At 38.2% G+C, this 16,832-nt stretch overlaps 1 protein-coding gene across 9 annotated transcripts in view; it reads left to right on the forward strand.

The window, feature by feature from the left end:
* Positions 1 to 16,832, forward strand: part of GRIA4 (glutamate ionotropic receptor AMPA type subunit 4) — a 219,285-nt gene that overhangs the window by 139,701 nt on the left and 62,752 nt on the right. For all 9 annotated transcript variants that reach the window (XR_007201606.1, XM_048294677.1, XM_048294671.1 and 6 more), the window contains exons 5-9: positions 4,487 to 4,540; positions 6,517 to 6,675; positions 8,480 to 8,647; positions 10,255 to 10,359; positions 15,655 to 15,765. Coding sequence is in view for 8 of the 9 variants with exons in the window: in XM_048294677.1 (XP_048150634.1) it covers positions 4,487 to 4,540; positions 6,517 to 6,675; positions 8,480 to 8,647; positions 10,255 to 10,359; positions 15,655 to 15,765 (597 nt within the window). In the remaining variant the exon portion in view is untranslated. The remainder of the gene's footprint in view (positions 1 to 4,486; positions 4,541 to 6,516; positions 6,676 to 8,479; positions 8,648 to 10,254; positions 10,360 to 15,654; positions 15,766 to 16,832) is intronic.

Here is a 16,832-nt window from a genome sequence, read left to right on the forward strand (position 1 = left end):
AGAAATCATAACAAGGGACATTTCATGCTACAGAAGTTAAGCATTCTTCTAAAATAATTTATGTGCAATATCCATTTCACAGTAGTAGAGAACAGAGGATGACTTGGGGCCAGGTTCTCTGTTCAGATGCTGATGCAAGTATGCGAATGGTTTTATCAAAGTCAGTGACCTTGCTACTCACAGAAAAAAAAAAAGAAAATAATCAAAGCAGACACTGGTAGCCCTTCTTTTCAATAGTAGAACAGTTTCTGAATTTCCTAGACTAGGCTGTTGTTCAGCTAAATGGAAAGAACAGTATTGTATGATAAAGTCACAAGGTGCAGAGTTGTGTCAAAAGCCTGAGTTGGATCTCACTGGCCCTGCTTTTACCAAACTTTAAACTCAGTGGTGTAATTCTAGTTACTTTCGATTACCACAGGAATTCTGAAATCAGAATAGGGCATTTTCATAATTGTGTTATAGTAAATCAGCAACTAAAAATTATCACAATGCATTGTTCTTTTTAGTTTCGTACATGTCAATGCATTTTATAATGTGATTAGATCCTAATGCTGATTTGGTTTTTTTTTTAAAGTTCACCTTTCTGCAGACACTTATATAAACAGTAATATTTGGGAAAAAAAAAAACCAAAATTGTGTTAGATTCTGAAATAAACTTGATAGCCTGATGGCCTTAATATCTCACCTTTTTTTGATTCTGTTCTGTTTCATTTACAGAAATTAGGTATTCACTAATAGTGGGACTACAGGGTAATATATGGAACGACTGTTGTCTTCCCTGTTAATGGCAATTTGGGAAGCAGATTGTATTTTCTTTTTCATTCTTAATACTGATGACTATTTAATAATTTCTTCTATTTTACAAATGAGCGTATAAAAAAGCTCCAATTATAGTTAGTAGTCACCTTGGTCATTGAACTAAACCTGCAAATCAACATGAAATGAAGACAGTTCTCACTGCTCAGCCTTTTGTTGTGTGAATCTGCCACGGGCCCCACAGGTGCTCAGGCCCTGTCTAAGTGCAGCCCACAGGTACAGAGAGTATCTTACGGTGTCAGGAATGGGGTTTTTTTGCAGTCAGTCTCCTAGTTCCTGAGTTTCACATCAAGGTTGCGCTGCAAATACATGAACTGGTTTTTGTTTGGATGAGGCTGAATGAGATGTGCCCTGAGGTGTAGTGTGAGCTCAGTCTGGTGACCAGATTAGAGGGAGTCCATGGTAAATCCCTGAAATGTGTGCTGTGGATGCCAGCTCCTTAGCACCAACACTTTTGCTGTACAGATCTTACCCTGTCAGCTGCTCTGTTTGCTAATGTAGATGTTAGACAATGCCACTCTGCCTTCCCTCTGGACTGCGATTGAACTTGGGCCTCTTGGTCTGAATTTAGGTGTGCACAAGGAAGTACCTGGGTTTTCAAAGTGCCCCCAGACTTAATGAACTTCTATAGCAAAGGCTTTCTGTAACACTCTCAGCTGTCAAAATCTCAGGCCTGTTTTGGGTTCTGGGTAATATCTACTCTTACATGTATGGAATGGTGGAGTTCTCATCTCACAAAACTTTAGCCACTGTTAACCAGTTAAAGCACAGAGAAGGAGAGTGTGAGAGTTCACATTCCAGACTGAGTAGCTATCAAGCTCCTTCCCCTGTTACAAAGAGACTTAAGTTCATTGCCTCAATGTCTCTCAGGGCAGAAGTGCAGTGAAGTGAAAGGGGGTTGTTCAGGTAGCAAGAATTCATATCCTGTTTTGTAGATCATAATCTGCAGCTTCGAGTTTTTGAGAAAGAAAAGCGGCTGCGTATATATTTTGGATATTCAAAACTATGAGATGTTCACAAAAAGCTATTTCACTAAACAGGCATTTTTTCCCTAAACTATAACTAATTCCTGGTTTCAAAGTCTGTGTGACCAGTAGCTATAATACTTTCCAAATTCAAAATCAGAATTGTACCCAATAGTGGTTGAAAATAGAAGCCATCACTTCTCTTTTCCAGCTGCGTAATCAGCATTTTTAGGGTGAAATTCATCTCCGTTAACATTAGGAATATAAAATGTAGGTGTCTACATCAGAGCTAATCCCCATCAACTCTTCTTCTAGTCAATGCAGAAAAATATGCACTTTCAGGGCACAAGCTGTCTAATTAGTTTTACACATGTGCTACAGAATAAGATGAATCATTTCCTCAAAGTGCCTGCTCTTTCCACTGACTATAAGGGAAGTTAAGACAACTACGTGATACATAACTGTGTACTTGTATCACTTACCCAAAGAAACAAGTTTTGAGAGAATACAATGAAAACATCAAATTGCAGGTTTTTCAAAAATATTATGTATTATTCACATCAAATCTAGGAAATCTGCAGTAGTATCTACATTGATTTCCCAGGCACAAAAACAGAAATAAATCTCAAAAGGACATTCGTCCAAGCTGAGGGGGAATGGATTAACAACAGATCTGAGAAGAAAGACCTGGGAGGTGATGGAACTAGATGATCTTTAAGGTCTCTTCCAGTCCAAACCATTCTATGATTTTATCATCTTAAATTATGTCAGTCCATAATATTGTCAGTCATAATTATGTCAGTCCACTTACAAACTTTCAAGTTGTGATGCTGTATTTATTTAAAAATGTATTTTTTTAACCTATATCAGTTTTCCTGTAATGGGGAAGCAAATATTTTCATTACCATGCACTGCTGAATGAGAACAGATGTATAAGCTTTGTTGGTGTCAGAGATCGTATTCCTTTTGAAGCCATTGACCCAGCCAGGATTTGAAACTTTTTATTATATGGAAACATAAATTACTTGACAGTATCCTCCTCACACATGTTGAGCTTATAGTAGGGAAAGTTGTGACTTCTCCCTCTCTGCCACCCCCAATAAAATGGTAGCAATGGTATTTAGTCACTGATCTTAATGGGAGTTTTATTAAGTCTAAAATTCATTTATGTGAAGGGTTAACAGTCTGGTCATGGCTTGGGGGGTGTGGTGTATTTTGGGATTTTTTAGGTTTGTTTTGCTTTTTAAATACAAGCATTTTAGCTATAGACTATACATATGAAGCAAAGTTTGGGATAGAGTAGAAGAATAAAAGACAAATTGCTTATTTACTTAATTACTTTAAAATAATGATATTAAAATAGTTTTGACCACATATTTGTGCCAAATCCTTTGGATTTTCCTTTCCATTCTGCTGCAAAAGCGAATTAATTTAATGGAACAATAGAGTCCAGAGTCAAGCATTTCCAAGTCTTAATCCAGATTTAGATCCTGGATCCCTGGGTGTCTTTCATCAAATTATTTAGTCCTTCATCAGCTTTTCTTCATCTCCAAAATGTGTTTTTTCTTACTTTTTACAGCACTGGGAAAAAGGGCTGCAAGACACACTGAATGTTTGCTCTGTCTTTTGTACATGAGGTGTGATCCCTAAAGTCAGGAAGCTGTCAATTCTTCAGGCAGAGTCTAGAGCTAAGATTTCAAAGCTGGAAAGGAGACAGATCCATAAGTTTCCCATTATTTACTGAGTAACCTGCACTTCTTGGAAAACTTTTTGCTTGTGTCTTATTTACTCATTTCAAGGGAGGCTAAAATGCTTTATGGAGAGGTAAAAACCCCACATATTTGAGCTGCATGCAGACTTTTTCTAAATGAGTGGTAGACTATCAAAAATAAGAGTTCAAAGGACTGTACTGTTAACTACAAGCTGCATGTTACAGGTAGTACTGCTAGTTTCTTTAGTAAAAGCAGCTTTAATCTGCGATGCATCTATTATCACCATTTTCTACTGACAAAATATTACCTCATTTTCTTTTTTCAGCACATTAAATGAGAGTCATTCCATCATGGAAATTGCAATAATATTGATACAAGGTGCTGGTTGACATAGTTTCTGTCTAAACCCTCTGGTTGATCTTGCCATATAGTGGTTGTTGCCTTTTTTGCATTGCTTGATAGTATATTTTGGTTAAACACTCAGACAACCTTCCTCTGTCTTTGCTCATGCCCATTCCCAAAGCCTTAAGCATTTTACTAAGAGCTGAATAACAGTTGTAGTACTTGACCACATCAAGACCCAACAGCTTTGATCCCAAGAGATGAACCCCTGGTTTCATTCATAAATTCTGCACTTACTTCAAATTAAAAAGTAAATCAGTGGGTAGGCTTTCTAGCTAATGTGTGATCTCCTCCTTCTGAATTCGTGTCCCACAGATAACTGCTCTATTTGGTAAAATAGTCTACTACAGTAACCTTTTCAATACAGAAGGCATTTTGATTACCAGTTCATTACTTTACTCACTGTAATTTTAACTTTTTCCCATTATTAAGCCCCTGGAAAGTTATAGTTACATTATTGCAGAAAGACTCTCAACATTATATTACTGCTGCTATATATTTTGGTTTATATCTAGCTTTCTATGAAAACACCTTCATAAAGAAAACAATATGACATTGTTTTTCCTTTTTTGTCTTATTTCTCTCCCACAGATTGTGAGCGTGGGAAAGCATGTTAAAGGATACCACTATATTGTTGCCAACCTGGTAAGATACTTTTCTAGAATTATACCCCTGCTCGGTAAGTGAAACACTCAGTTTTACTTTGAAGTTACAGTACTTCACACAGCATTTCCCGTCTGTCTTTAATATGTGGTTGTACATAATACGTTTTTTATGATGTGTAAAACAACTTGGGTTTCTTATTACAGCCATCTAGATATGAAGGGCACAGTAATACAGTAATACTCGTAAATTTTATCAGAATCAAGGTAGGAGAAAGAACTAATAGGTGTATCTTGAGGCTGAACTATAATTTACAGAAATACAATGATTTTTGACTCTTTTTATTATTAGTAACATAATCATTCTAGAGGTAACTTTTATACATTCCCCAGCATTCATTTTCTGGGAAGATCAGCTGTTTCCACTCAAATTACTTGTTCAGTATTTTTACTTTAAACTGGACATTCACACATCTAATGTTCAGAAGAGGGCAAAGAAAGTAAATGCAGTATTTTGTTATTTAAATGGCTCATTCTTTAAGCCAAAATACCTGCCTGGCAAAGCGCAGTGAATGCAGGACAGATTCGAATGCATGCTTTAAATTGTTCTCTTTCTACTCTCCCTCAAGGAATTTTAGTTGACGTGAAATATTTTATTGTGCTTTGCTGGACTTGAACCCTAACTTAGTATCACTTCAGATTATTTTTAAAGCCTCAGGCATTTCAAATGAGATATCTGTACTCTTAGGTCTTATAAATTAGATTTTTCAGCATTACAATTTTAAAGTTCCCAAAGTAATTTTTCACATGCGAAATAGTTGCTGTAAACAAGGAACTGGATGTTGCAGTGAGCTGCTAGTGAGGTGTGCAGCGGAGACAGGCACATCTGATCTGCTTCAGCAGGGGCACAATTTGTTATCCACTGTCCATTCAATTATGTGGGTAATACGCTTCCTGATGCGTCACCTTTTATATTTACTGTCAGTATCCCTTAGGACATGAATCAAATCTCTGTCCTTAACAGGTGTTTTTTTCCCCTGGGATATTGGGTCAGTACCCCAGTATCCCACTATTTTTTTTCCTAAGTATTTCTAGATTAAGTGTGATGTACAGTTATGTTTTCACTGATAAATACTAATCAGAGGAATTTAAGAAAATAAAAATAAGATACCTCTGTGCTAGCCTTAGACAAAGCATCTAGAAAAGGAGCAGAAAGATTTATGCTTGCTTCTTAGTGCTTTAGCAGTTTGTATTATGCAGTTTATTGAAGTTCAATTCTGTCTCTAAAGGCAAATTTTAGTAAAGAAATTGTTCTTTATATGTGCTGAACAGATTAGCCAGAGAAACCAATAGGTCAGGAGATATATGTACTGCATTTTCTCTTTTGGTGTTGAGGTTCACTCTAGGTTTTCAATATATAACAGATCTGAGAGCTACCACAATCCTGTTTAACAGAAGTGTTATTCTGATGTTGTTTTCCTTGCACTAACAGTGAGATCCTCATGTGCTGTTTCTGCCTTCTAATGTCTATTATATTATCTCATTATCTCAGACATTTTCAGCCTAAACAATGAATCGTGGAGTAAATGTATTTACAGAATAATGTTGTTCATTTTTTAAACGTAAAAAAGGGATGCATTTTTTAAAGCACTAGTACAGTGCTTATTCAAATCTGCCAACTTTGATGGAAATTGGATTAAGCCTTTAATATTCTGCAGGCGCTTTTCAGTTGATTTGCCAAAGGCATTTCTTCCAAAACTGTCTTCCATTCCCAGCAATGTGTTGCTAAGCTGTCAAGACCACCCTAGCAATAATGTGGCAAATTTATTTCTTGGCTTTTTTTCTTTATTACACAAATGGAAGTTATGAATAAAGGTTCAACATTATTCTCTGGTTTTAAATTTTGCCTTCTAATGGAATCCTGTTGTTGTGCATTCTTTAGTCTGCCATGCTTACCTAGAACAGATTGGACCCACAGTGGTGTAGGAGGGCAAACAAAATCTTAAATTGATTTTCTAGGGATTCAAAGATATTTCTCTGGAGAGATTTATGCATGGAGGAGCCAATGTGACTGGATTTCAGCTAGTGGATTTCAGTACCCCAATGGTAACTAAGCTGATGCAGCGCTGGAAGAAACTGGACCAGAGAGAATACCCAGGATCTGAGACCCCACCAAAGGTACTCCCTGATCTGAAGCACTACCAAAGATATCACTCCAGCGTTCTAATTTCTGATTAACATTGTTGAATACATGAATGAAGACTTTGATATTTATGCAGAGGAGAAGGCAGGTGTTGTTCTTACTATTACTGGCCATTAGTCATGCCTATCCTTACATTTGTATGGAGGAAAAAAAAACTGCAACACATTTTGCTGATGTACTTAAATGTCTCTTGTCGCTTATCCTCCAACTTCACCCCTTTACTGACAGCAGTTAAAGGTCAAATGCTTAACTGACAACTTAATTTCAATAAAATTTACATTAATTTGTCTAATTATCTATGTTTACTTACAGTGCAGATCTTTCCTGATAGGTGAATTCCTCTGTATGAGATATTACTGTAATTGTAAATTTGCTGACTATAAATTTTTGTATGGAGTTTCCTCTGGACATTTTCCACCTCAAAACCTTGAGTAGAAATCACATTCAGGCATGATTTTAAAGTTAAATCTTATCCCAGTGTTCCTCTATCCTAATCCTTCACAGATTGATAACAAAATATTTCTTTCACATATCATTTTCCTGGCAGGCAAATCACAGCACAGATATAAATATGACTTCATCAAAGTAATTCTGTTACTATATGCACTAATGGATACCACACGTGGTTGAAAATGGGCCCCTTTGTGCTGGACACTATGCAAAGATAAGCAACCAGCCCTTCCTTGGCTGGGAGATGGGTAGCTCGGCAAAGTCTAGAGAAAATATCAACATGGATATTACAAGACATAGCTGCAGAATTCAGTAAAACTCCAGAAATTTATGTGAAAATAAAAACCAAAGAAACAAATCAAAACCAAGGATGCTGTGGGCTATGGAATGCAGACATCTCCAGTTACTGGTGACAGGAAAACTTCTACCTATAGGACTCCTTGCCACAAAAACAGGATTATTCTGCCTCCTTCTGAGAAGTCAGCATGATTAATTTGAATCACAAATAAATCATCTAGGGATAACCAAAATTTGAGATTATAAAGATAAAGCATGTCTCAAAGACCTTATAATCTGCAAGACGAAAGGAAGGAAATTAGATTTGAATAATGGAATTTGAATTTTGGAAATTGGAGAGCATATCAATAGCAGCCCTGGGCATGTGAACAACTTTTCCTGATGCAGTGTTTTCATCAGAGGACCATACTGAGAGAACACTCCTTTGTTAATGTGGCTCCAGGCTAACATCTGCTGAAGACTTGCTCTACACATTTCGTTTGGCATGTTATCAACCTAAAGCAGTCGCTGTAGTTAGTGTGGAAACACAGACTGCTCAGGGTATGTTTCAGGCAGAGAGCCAACACAAGTTTTCCAATTGGAAGAACCTACTCTTGGTCATTCTTAGCAATTCCAGGGGCCTGGATGTCTGCTAATTAGCTGTTCATTTTGTCAGTTACATTTTCTCAGTGAGTTACTGTCTCTTTCTTTTCTTTTGAATAAGTTGGGTGGATGGGGTTATTCCCTATTGTATAGTGGGAAAAAAAAAAAGAAAAATACCTGAATATTTCAGGTTTAATTTGTTTCTTTCATTAATTCTTAAGATGCAGATTTTTCTACCCTTAGGAAATAAAATTTTAAAGCTGGACGTAGTGACATGTCCTGCATTTGTCCCTTAGACAAAATTGCTTTTGATTTTGAGGAGAGCTAGCTGTTTTGTAAATGAAGGTGAAGAAACTGCTGCATAATGCATCAAACTAGAATTATCTTGAAACAGTGGATTTTTTTAAAGACATGCCAACTCTCAAGGGCTGTGTTTGTCCATCTATTTAGTATACATCTGCGTTGACATATGATGGAGTGCTTGTAATGGCTGAAACTTTCCGTAATCTTAGAAGACAGAAAATTGATATTTCAAGGAGAGGAAATGCTGGTGATTGTCTTGCCAACCCTGCAGCCCCATGGGGTCAAGGAATTGATATGGAAAGGACATTAAAACAGGTAAGGGGAAGCTTTATTCTAGTGATCTTTTAGAATTTTGGATACCAGTTGTGCACTATATGCCTTGGAAAATAGTATGCACAAAGGTAGTGATAGGAGAGGGGAAATTATTTTGTACTTGGAAATTGGAAGCAGCTTGGGCTGTTCAGGTTGTTCTGATTTGTAACTTGGAATGAAGGCAGAGAGGAACTACTCTATTTGAAGCTACTGTTAGATCTTTTGAGATAGTTGGAACTTCCTCCAGTACACTGCTGAATTCATCTTACTATTGCAAATAGCCTGGCTGTACAGACATTGTCATTTAAGGAAAAAGGTATAACCACATAATATAACCTTTCAAATATGTTTCTGTCATCTTCAATAAAGTAGACTTCTCCCAGGGAAATCACATAGGTAGTTTTGGGGTTTTTTTCTTTAAAAAGAAATAACCCAGAGCTATTGTTCTCCGATGTCAGGATTTTGAATTCCTGATGAATATGGATGCCTAGAAAGTTCCAGATCTCTGTCAAGATGATTTAGCCTTTCCTTTGAATGGGACAGTAAAGAAAATAAAAATCCTGTAGTAGAATTTAAATCATTGGAAATGAGCAGACTCCACTCAGGAGAAACTGCTGAGGAGAAGTGACTGCTGACAGAGCTGGCAGCTCTGTGCCTGGAAACCAAGGTTTCAGATCTGGAGAAAAATCAACAGAGATAGAAATGGACAGAGGGAAAGAGTAGGTGATTTCAATCCACATCCTGACTCTTAGGGAGAGAAATAAAGCATTTTGTATGCTTCACCTAATCTGTGGACATGCACAGATCTGTAACAATTGAGAGAAATGTTAAGTCAGGCTTATGTGTTCAGGCAGACAGCCTGAGCCTTCGAATTCTGCCAAAGTGTTTTTCATGGCCAGATCCTGATAAAATCAAAGCCAGCAGCAATATGGCCATGACTTCTTTGGGACAAGGACCACAGTTTGGGTATCCTTCAGTGACACAGTAAAGTGCTGAAAGGAAGAAAAAGTGTTCTGGTTTCAGCTGAGGCACAGGTGGTGGAAAACTGTCACAGCCTGTAGTAAGGCTTCACATCTGACCTTCTTCATTCTAATGCTTTGAAAACACCCTTTTCAAACCCTACCCGTATCAACCCTGTATCATCTTTGCTGGGGCTAAGGTTGTTGTCGAGTTTACCTTGATGAGCAGTAAATACTCAATTTGTTCATTTAATCCACCGGAGTGGGACCTAAAAAGGTATGTGAGCTCAGTCCAAAGTCCCTTTAGGTTTTTTTCATATGACCCCAGGAGCAATGAGAATGGTAAAAAATGTGCTTCTCTTTAGAACCTGCAGGTGGAAGGTGTTGAGCTGCACAGCATGAAAGAAGAGAAGGTCCACTGTGTGTCTTTGTTAGCAGTTAGATACTGACATAACTAAGACCGTTTTGAGCATGGTTTGACAGGGAAAACGAATATAAAGAAAGTAGCCAACTTCATTGCTTTGAATGCTTCTGCAGTAGTGTTTTTCTGGTAATGTAAGGATGGAGCCAGGATAACTTGCACTGCTCTGTGACATTTGAAATAAAGAACATAAGACTGGATCTTCATGGTGGTTTTTCTTCCATTTGTAGGTTCGAATACAAGGTTTGACTGGAAATGTTCAGTTTGACCACTACGGTCGCAGAGTCAACTACACCATGGATGTCTTTGAGCTGAAAAACACGGGCCCTCGGAAGGTTTGTGCTCATAGCATTTGCTATCCTCATATCATATAAGTGACTTGTGTGTGATGAAAAGGTTATTCCAACTTGTATTAAAGTGGAATCTGCAGTTTAAAAAGGTGTAATACATGGATATTTCTGGTGAAAGCAGTTTTTAGCTGCATTTTCTACTAGGTGCTATTATTCAGTGCCTCAAATTGGGGAATTCAAAAACAAGTGTGCATCTTGGAGTGGTGAGATGTCAGTCAGTCAAGCATACTAATGAAAACCAGCTGGAAGACATGTTGCTAGGCTGCTGGGTGATGGGAAATGGTCAGAATTCTGAATAGTAGGTATTTCTTGTATCTTACCCCAAGGTTTCTATCTTGAAAATTAATGGCATTTTTAAGCAGGTTGATTTGTATGTTCTATGTAAATATGAATCATAGGCTGTAACTAACACAGGGCTTTTAAGGGTGAAAGGACAGAAGAGGAGAGAGGTGGAAGAGCGAATGACCTGAATACTTACATTTTCTGAAATTAATTGCAGTATCTAATCCTGTGTGCTTGATTGGTTTGGTTGTTTGTAAGCAAATGCACATTAATAGATGTCTAAGCAGATCCTTCATGTCTGAATGCTCACTCAGCCCAATCACTTTGAAAAGATAAGCCTGGGTACTTTGTTGATCCTTCCTCTTCTGTGCTGAAATGTCTCACAGTATAAAACAAATAAAAGCAGAAAATGTACTCAGGCTCAAGAATTTTAATTTTTTTAGAGCTGTTGTGGCCTATTTTGTTTGAGAGGTCATCAGAACAAGAAAAGGGGGCAGATGATGGTGAATAGGATATTCTTGGTGCTTGAGTAGGGCCAAAGCAATCAAAATTGAATTAAATACTCCTCTGCTGTTGGCCAGAGGTGACAAGCACAGTAAATAGTACCACAGGTGAACTGTGCGTCCCCGGAGACAGTTGCCTGCCACAGTGCTGAGGAGGCAGAGTGTTAAACTGCAGACCCAGAGCAGAATTACACACTTGGATGAAAAAATTGCCACTATATCACAGTATAGAGCTGTACACCAAAGCAAAGCATGTGCCTGCATATAAGGCCTAATGGTGCAGTTGTCCTTTGAAAGTGTGACAGATGGCTGAAGAATAAATTGGAAAAGGTGAGTTTGACTTCCCTCTCTTGAGAAGTCCACTGTCTTCTGCCAGAAAGTATGTCTGGTCTTGCTACCAGTCCTGCTTCCTTCCTGTCTCCACGCTGCACTGTTGGCAGCCAGGAGGATACATGGGTGGCTGGGGTGCACTGGAGGAAACTGAAATATGCCCTTTTCATCCCCTATTCCCAGTTGTACAGGAGGGAAGGCAAGGTGCAAGAGATGTGTTTAATTAGGTCACAACTTTAGTAAATCATTAGGGAATTTGCTTGCCAGCAAACTTTTGAAAAAGGTTGATGTTTCAACCTTTGTCACCTGTTTTGGGAGAGGCATCTGTCTGGCACAGCTGCAGGGATGTATGTCCCCATCCTCTCTTCTTGCCTGCAGTTTCAGGGGAGGGTGGTTGCAAACAGAGGAGTTATGTCTGTGCTGTGCTGGAGGCCCAAGGTGCTTTTCTTACCTTTCAGTCATGCCTCTCTGCTACTCTTAAGTCATTACCTGTATTTGATGTAACAAGTCGTGACAACTTTGACAGATCTGGCTACTCACAAGAATTTATTTCTCATGTATTAGATATTGCTTTATATGTGATCATTGGACCAGTTCTGTGGTCCAGCCTGATAAATCCTATATAATACGTGAGAAATGATTATACTTAATTGAACTAAGAGGCCTTCACTTTTAATGCCTTCTTCTCACGCCCAACATAACATGACTTATGAGTCACCCAGCACTATCCTTTCAAAACTGCCTTTTCAGTCAGAGTAACGCATGGAAAAGTGATTTTTGTTGCCCACGGCTCTAAATATGTAAACAGGCCATTAAAAAATGGCACAGCTAGACAGAGGCAGACTTCCATATCATTTAGTAAAATGGGAAATACTAGCCTATGCTCATGTTAGTTTCATTTATGCAGCACTTCTTACTTGGTTCTTCTCTGCAGAGCAGTAACAAAACCTGCTGCTGAGGGGAAATAGTGTGGGGACAAGGATCATGGAAATGTAATGGAATGGCTCCTGTTACTGGAGGGTTGTGATCAAATGATCCAGGCTTTTCATTGGGGCCCAGGGACTGCACCAGAGGCAATAAGCACAAGCTGAAACACAGGAGGTTCCTTCTCAACATTAGGAAACACTTTTTTACTCTGAAAGTGACCAAGCTCTGGCACAGGTTGTGCAGGGAAGTTGTGAAATCTTCATCCTTGGAGATATTCAAAAGCCATCCAGACATGGTCCTGGGCAACTGGCTTTAGGCTGGACAGAGGGGTTTGACCAAATGACTTCCAGAGGTCCCTTCCCAGCTCAATAATTCTGTGATTGTGTCATTCACCGTGGATACTATCACCAAAATTTTAAAAAAGTGGAAAAGAAAAAGTAAACAAAGCATATACTTTACACGCACATGGACAAGACAATCTAAGATTTGGCTCCTGAATTCCAACTTGGCAGCATGAAAATCAATTATCAAAATTTTTTGAGTATTCTCTTGCCTTTAGTGGCTTGTGAGCTCCAGCAAGATCACTTCAGTGGTTACTAGAAGGAGCACAGGCCTTCAGAAAGGACACTATTCATTCAAATGCCAAACTGTTATGGCAGATTTACTTTGAGGCAAATGTTTTTGCAATATTTTTTCCTAAAAGATAAATTCAGCCTCCGTATAAGTGGATGCAACTGCCATGAAGTTCAGTTGCAACCCAAATAGAATTGGAGGTACTTTTATAGCTGAATTCAATCCTACCCTTTGAGGAGTTTTTTCCCTTGTGGAGTTGAGGTATTTATGGGAAAGCATACTGTTATTTAGTGCTCTCAAAGTGACTGTGTATCTCTATACTTATACAAGTGTCATGACATATCTTTCATATTTATTCAGTAATCTAGTTCCAGAGTTACTTTAGCTCAGGTTTGAGCTGAACACATACAAGCTCACACCAATGCACAAAAGCTAAAATTACTTTAAAAGATGCCTGCCATTTCTCAAATAATGCCTTTATCTCTGTCTGAATTTTCATGAACATTCATTTTCCGCTTTCCTTCTGAACTTCATAGCAGTGAAGATTTGCACAATGAAAAATCATCATTCACTATCGTAATAGTTGCCCAAACTGCCAGGTTTTGGTGTACATATTTTGCCTTTTTGCTGGTCACAGTTTTTTGACCATAACTCCACATTTTCAATAATCAATTGTATCTGTGGCTGCATGGTTGTCTGGATGAAAAAGAATATTTGGTAGCAGTGCATACTACTAGGAAGAAAACCTTCCTCTCCACTGTATCAGCATTGCTGACACTTCCTGTTAGCTGCAGACACCTAAATCAAGGCTCCAGTGCTGTAAGAGCAATCATAAAAAAAAAAAAGGAACATTTCAACTAAATATGCCAGAACTTGTGCATGGACAGTTTGTGCTTGTTTGCTTCACTAATAGAAAAAAAATCACTCATGTTCAGTCATACTGCTCTAGGGGCTGTTAAAATGACTTACCTCTCCATGCATTTTTTTCAAGAAGGAAACTAATGAAATAGTAAATGTAAAAATCAAGAGGAAGCTTGACTGTTTTAATAATATGCAGAATATATATGTAATGCATATGACAGGAACCAGAAGCACTCCCCTGCACTTTTAAACTCTCGTATCACTTCACTGCATTGAGCTGAACAGGTCATGGAGGCAGAATCCTATGTGATGGGGAATTTTTGTCAGGGTTCTACAATGGTCTTGGAAATGATATTGACTGCATAACTGATTTGATCATTTAGCCAGTTTCCATCATACTGAAATTTTTCATCCAAGGCACAGAGTGTCCTTTCGTCCTGACAATTACATTGAAGGTCTGCCTGGAGCCCACTTTCCACTAAAATTCCCATTCCTCTACTAGTAAGATAGACAAGGCATTCTTCTCTCCCAGCTCTTGGTCTCATGAACTCCTAATTAATCAAGGAAGAGGGCAAGGGGCAATTGCTGCTGACTGGTCCCAGGTGCTCCCAGAGACTGAGCTGTGCCCGGTTGAATTGCATCTCTTTGATAGAAACCTTTTAAATCCCGTGTCTGTGAAATCATGCTGGGAAGAAAGATCAGTCTCCTAATTCACTGGGTTCTCAGCAAGAGGGAGAGCCCCTTTAGGTGGAATTAGAGCACTGTTCTACTGACCTGTTTGTGTTCATGCTGCCCATTTGACATGGAGCTGAGTGCTGTCAGGGCTGGGTCAGAGGAAAAAGCCCCAGCAGCCTTGTCAGTGGATGCACAGACAGTCATGATCTAGCTGCAGAAAAGAGAATGGGCAAGAAGGGGGAAAGATAGGTTTGGGGTTTTTTCTCCATGGGATTACAAAAACGACTGATTCAAGTCTGACTCCGGAGGAGCTTATGGCCAGCAGTGAACAAAGGCGGCTGTTTCACCTTAAAGCTGCTCTGGGAAGGGTTGTGACAGCCTAAATGCTGCCAAGGCGAGAAAAACCCAATTTGTTCCACCTCCCTGTAGGTACTTCCCAGAGATATATTTAGTGAGAATTCACTCTCACCATGCTTTAGAGTCAGTGGGAAAAAGAAGCACCTTTCTATGAGGGGTGCTTATCCTGCATGAGCTGAGTCACTGTCTACTGGTACTGTCTGTCCTGTGAGTGTGAAGAAAGCTTAAATAACAGGGCTTCTAATGTAGGTACTAAAAGGTCATTGCTAGCAGTTAAGTGGAACAAGCCTGGTATAAGTCCCGGAGTTGGGGTCTCCTGGGAAGCCCATGATGGAGCAAGGAATTGAGATCAGCCGTGGAATTGCAAAACTGTCATCCAGATGTCTTTCATTCCTCTCTCTAAGACCAGAAGGTCTGGAGGACTAACGAATGAAAATATTCTTGTGGGGAGCAAAAATACTTACATTTCGTTTATGCCCCTGGAAGGCTTCAAACTAATGAAAATGGGATTTAACTTGTGCCTCTGGTTGAAGTAAGTAGCCCAGATCATCCAGGAGCAGTGAAGAGGAGATGACACCAGGTCTGACTATGTGCAGCAGGAGTGCAAGGAGGTACACCCAAAATGATAGATGCATACCCCCATATCTAACTTGACAGCACTTCCTTTGGACAAGATTGTCTTTGGATCACTCTGGTTTTCATATAGTAATTTATATTTGTAGTCATGCAGAATGCAGACCTTACTGCAAATGATATGCATTTTGTTTTGCAGGTTGGTTATTGGAATGATATGGATAAATTAGTTTTGATTCAGCATGAACCTACACTTGGAAATGACACTGCAGCCATTGAGAATAGAACAGTAGTTGTCACTACAATTTTGGTAAGGTGTTTTTTTTTTAATGCTTATACTGGTGTGTGACACAATCTCATTTCTAGTTATGATCTAATTTAGTCTGCCAGTTGCTAGGTTAATGGGAGGATGAGAGCCATATATCTTAATTACACTGACTGTCATGTCTGCAGAGATTTTTTTTGGTAGGCATTTAATATAATGATTCACTTGAAATCAGGTTTTTAAAACTGAGTTGTGGTAATTTTTTTCTTTTATTCAGTCTTTTCCATTTTTTACTAAAGAAGTCTCAGAGATATGGGTTCTTAACAACATCTAATTGATAAATCTTGACTCACAAAAAACTGGAAGAAAATAAAAACCCAAAGCCTTTCAATGACAGAATAGAATAGAGGGTATAAAATGAGATTACTTTAATGCCAGTGTCCCTTTTTCTTGGTAAATTATAAACACAATAATTGACTTTAGTAAGAGCTAAAATTTTACGTAGTATGGTTCAGTCAGCCAGTCAGAACTGGATTATCTACTGTTAATTGTGAATGAAAACATGAACTTAGTAGATGCATTCTTAATATGTTTATTCAGCATTGCAGTAAAATTTTCATTTTAATAAAATCTAAATATATTTGGAATTTGATATTCCAGGATTATTGTGTTTAAAGAGTGGTTGCAAAGGAGAATGCAGTTGCTTCATTCATTTACATTTTTAATCCGTAATTTTTCAAAACAATTGTTTCTTACAAATCTGTATTTTAAACAAAATATTTAACAATTTTTTCCTCTGAAGTCAGACATGCCCTTTAAAGCTGATGCTTATCAAAGCCAACTGGCAAAGGGTGACCTTTACGTGACCGCTTTTAAGATTTTACATCTCAGTTCACTGCCCTTTTCACCTGCTTCATTTAGACAAGACATGTTAACCCAATAAACTGTGTCTCAAATGGGAAAGAATATTCTGTATGTGTTATTAAGAAATAATTTTTCTAACTTGATATGGAGTTTAAAGTAATCTGAAGGAAAGTGTCAAGACATTTTCTAACTAAAAATACAGTTAATTACCAGATTTTCAGCAGTGTATATCAGCATTTATGCATTAA

Source organism: Corvus hawaiiensis, chromosome 2 (assembly GCF_020740725.1).
Source record: "Corvus hawaiiensis isolate bCorHaw1 chromosome 2, bCorHaw1.pri.cur, whole genome shotgun sequence".
NCBI lineage: Eukaryota > Metazoa > Chordata > Aves > Passeriformes > Corvidae > Corvus > Corvus hawaiiensis.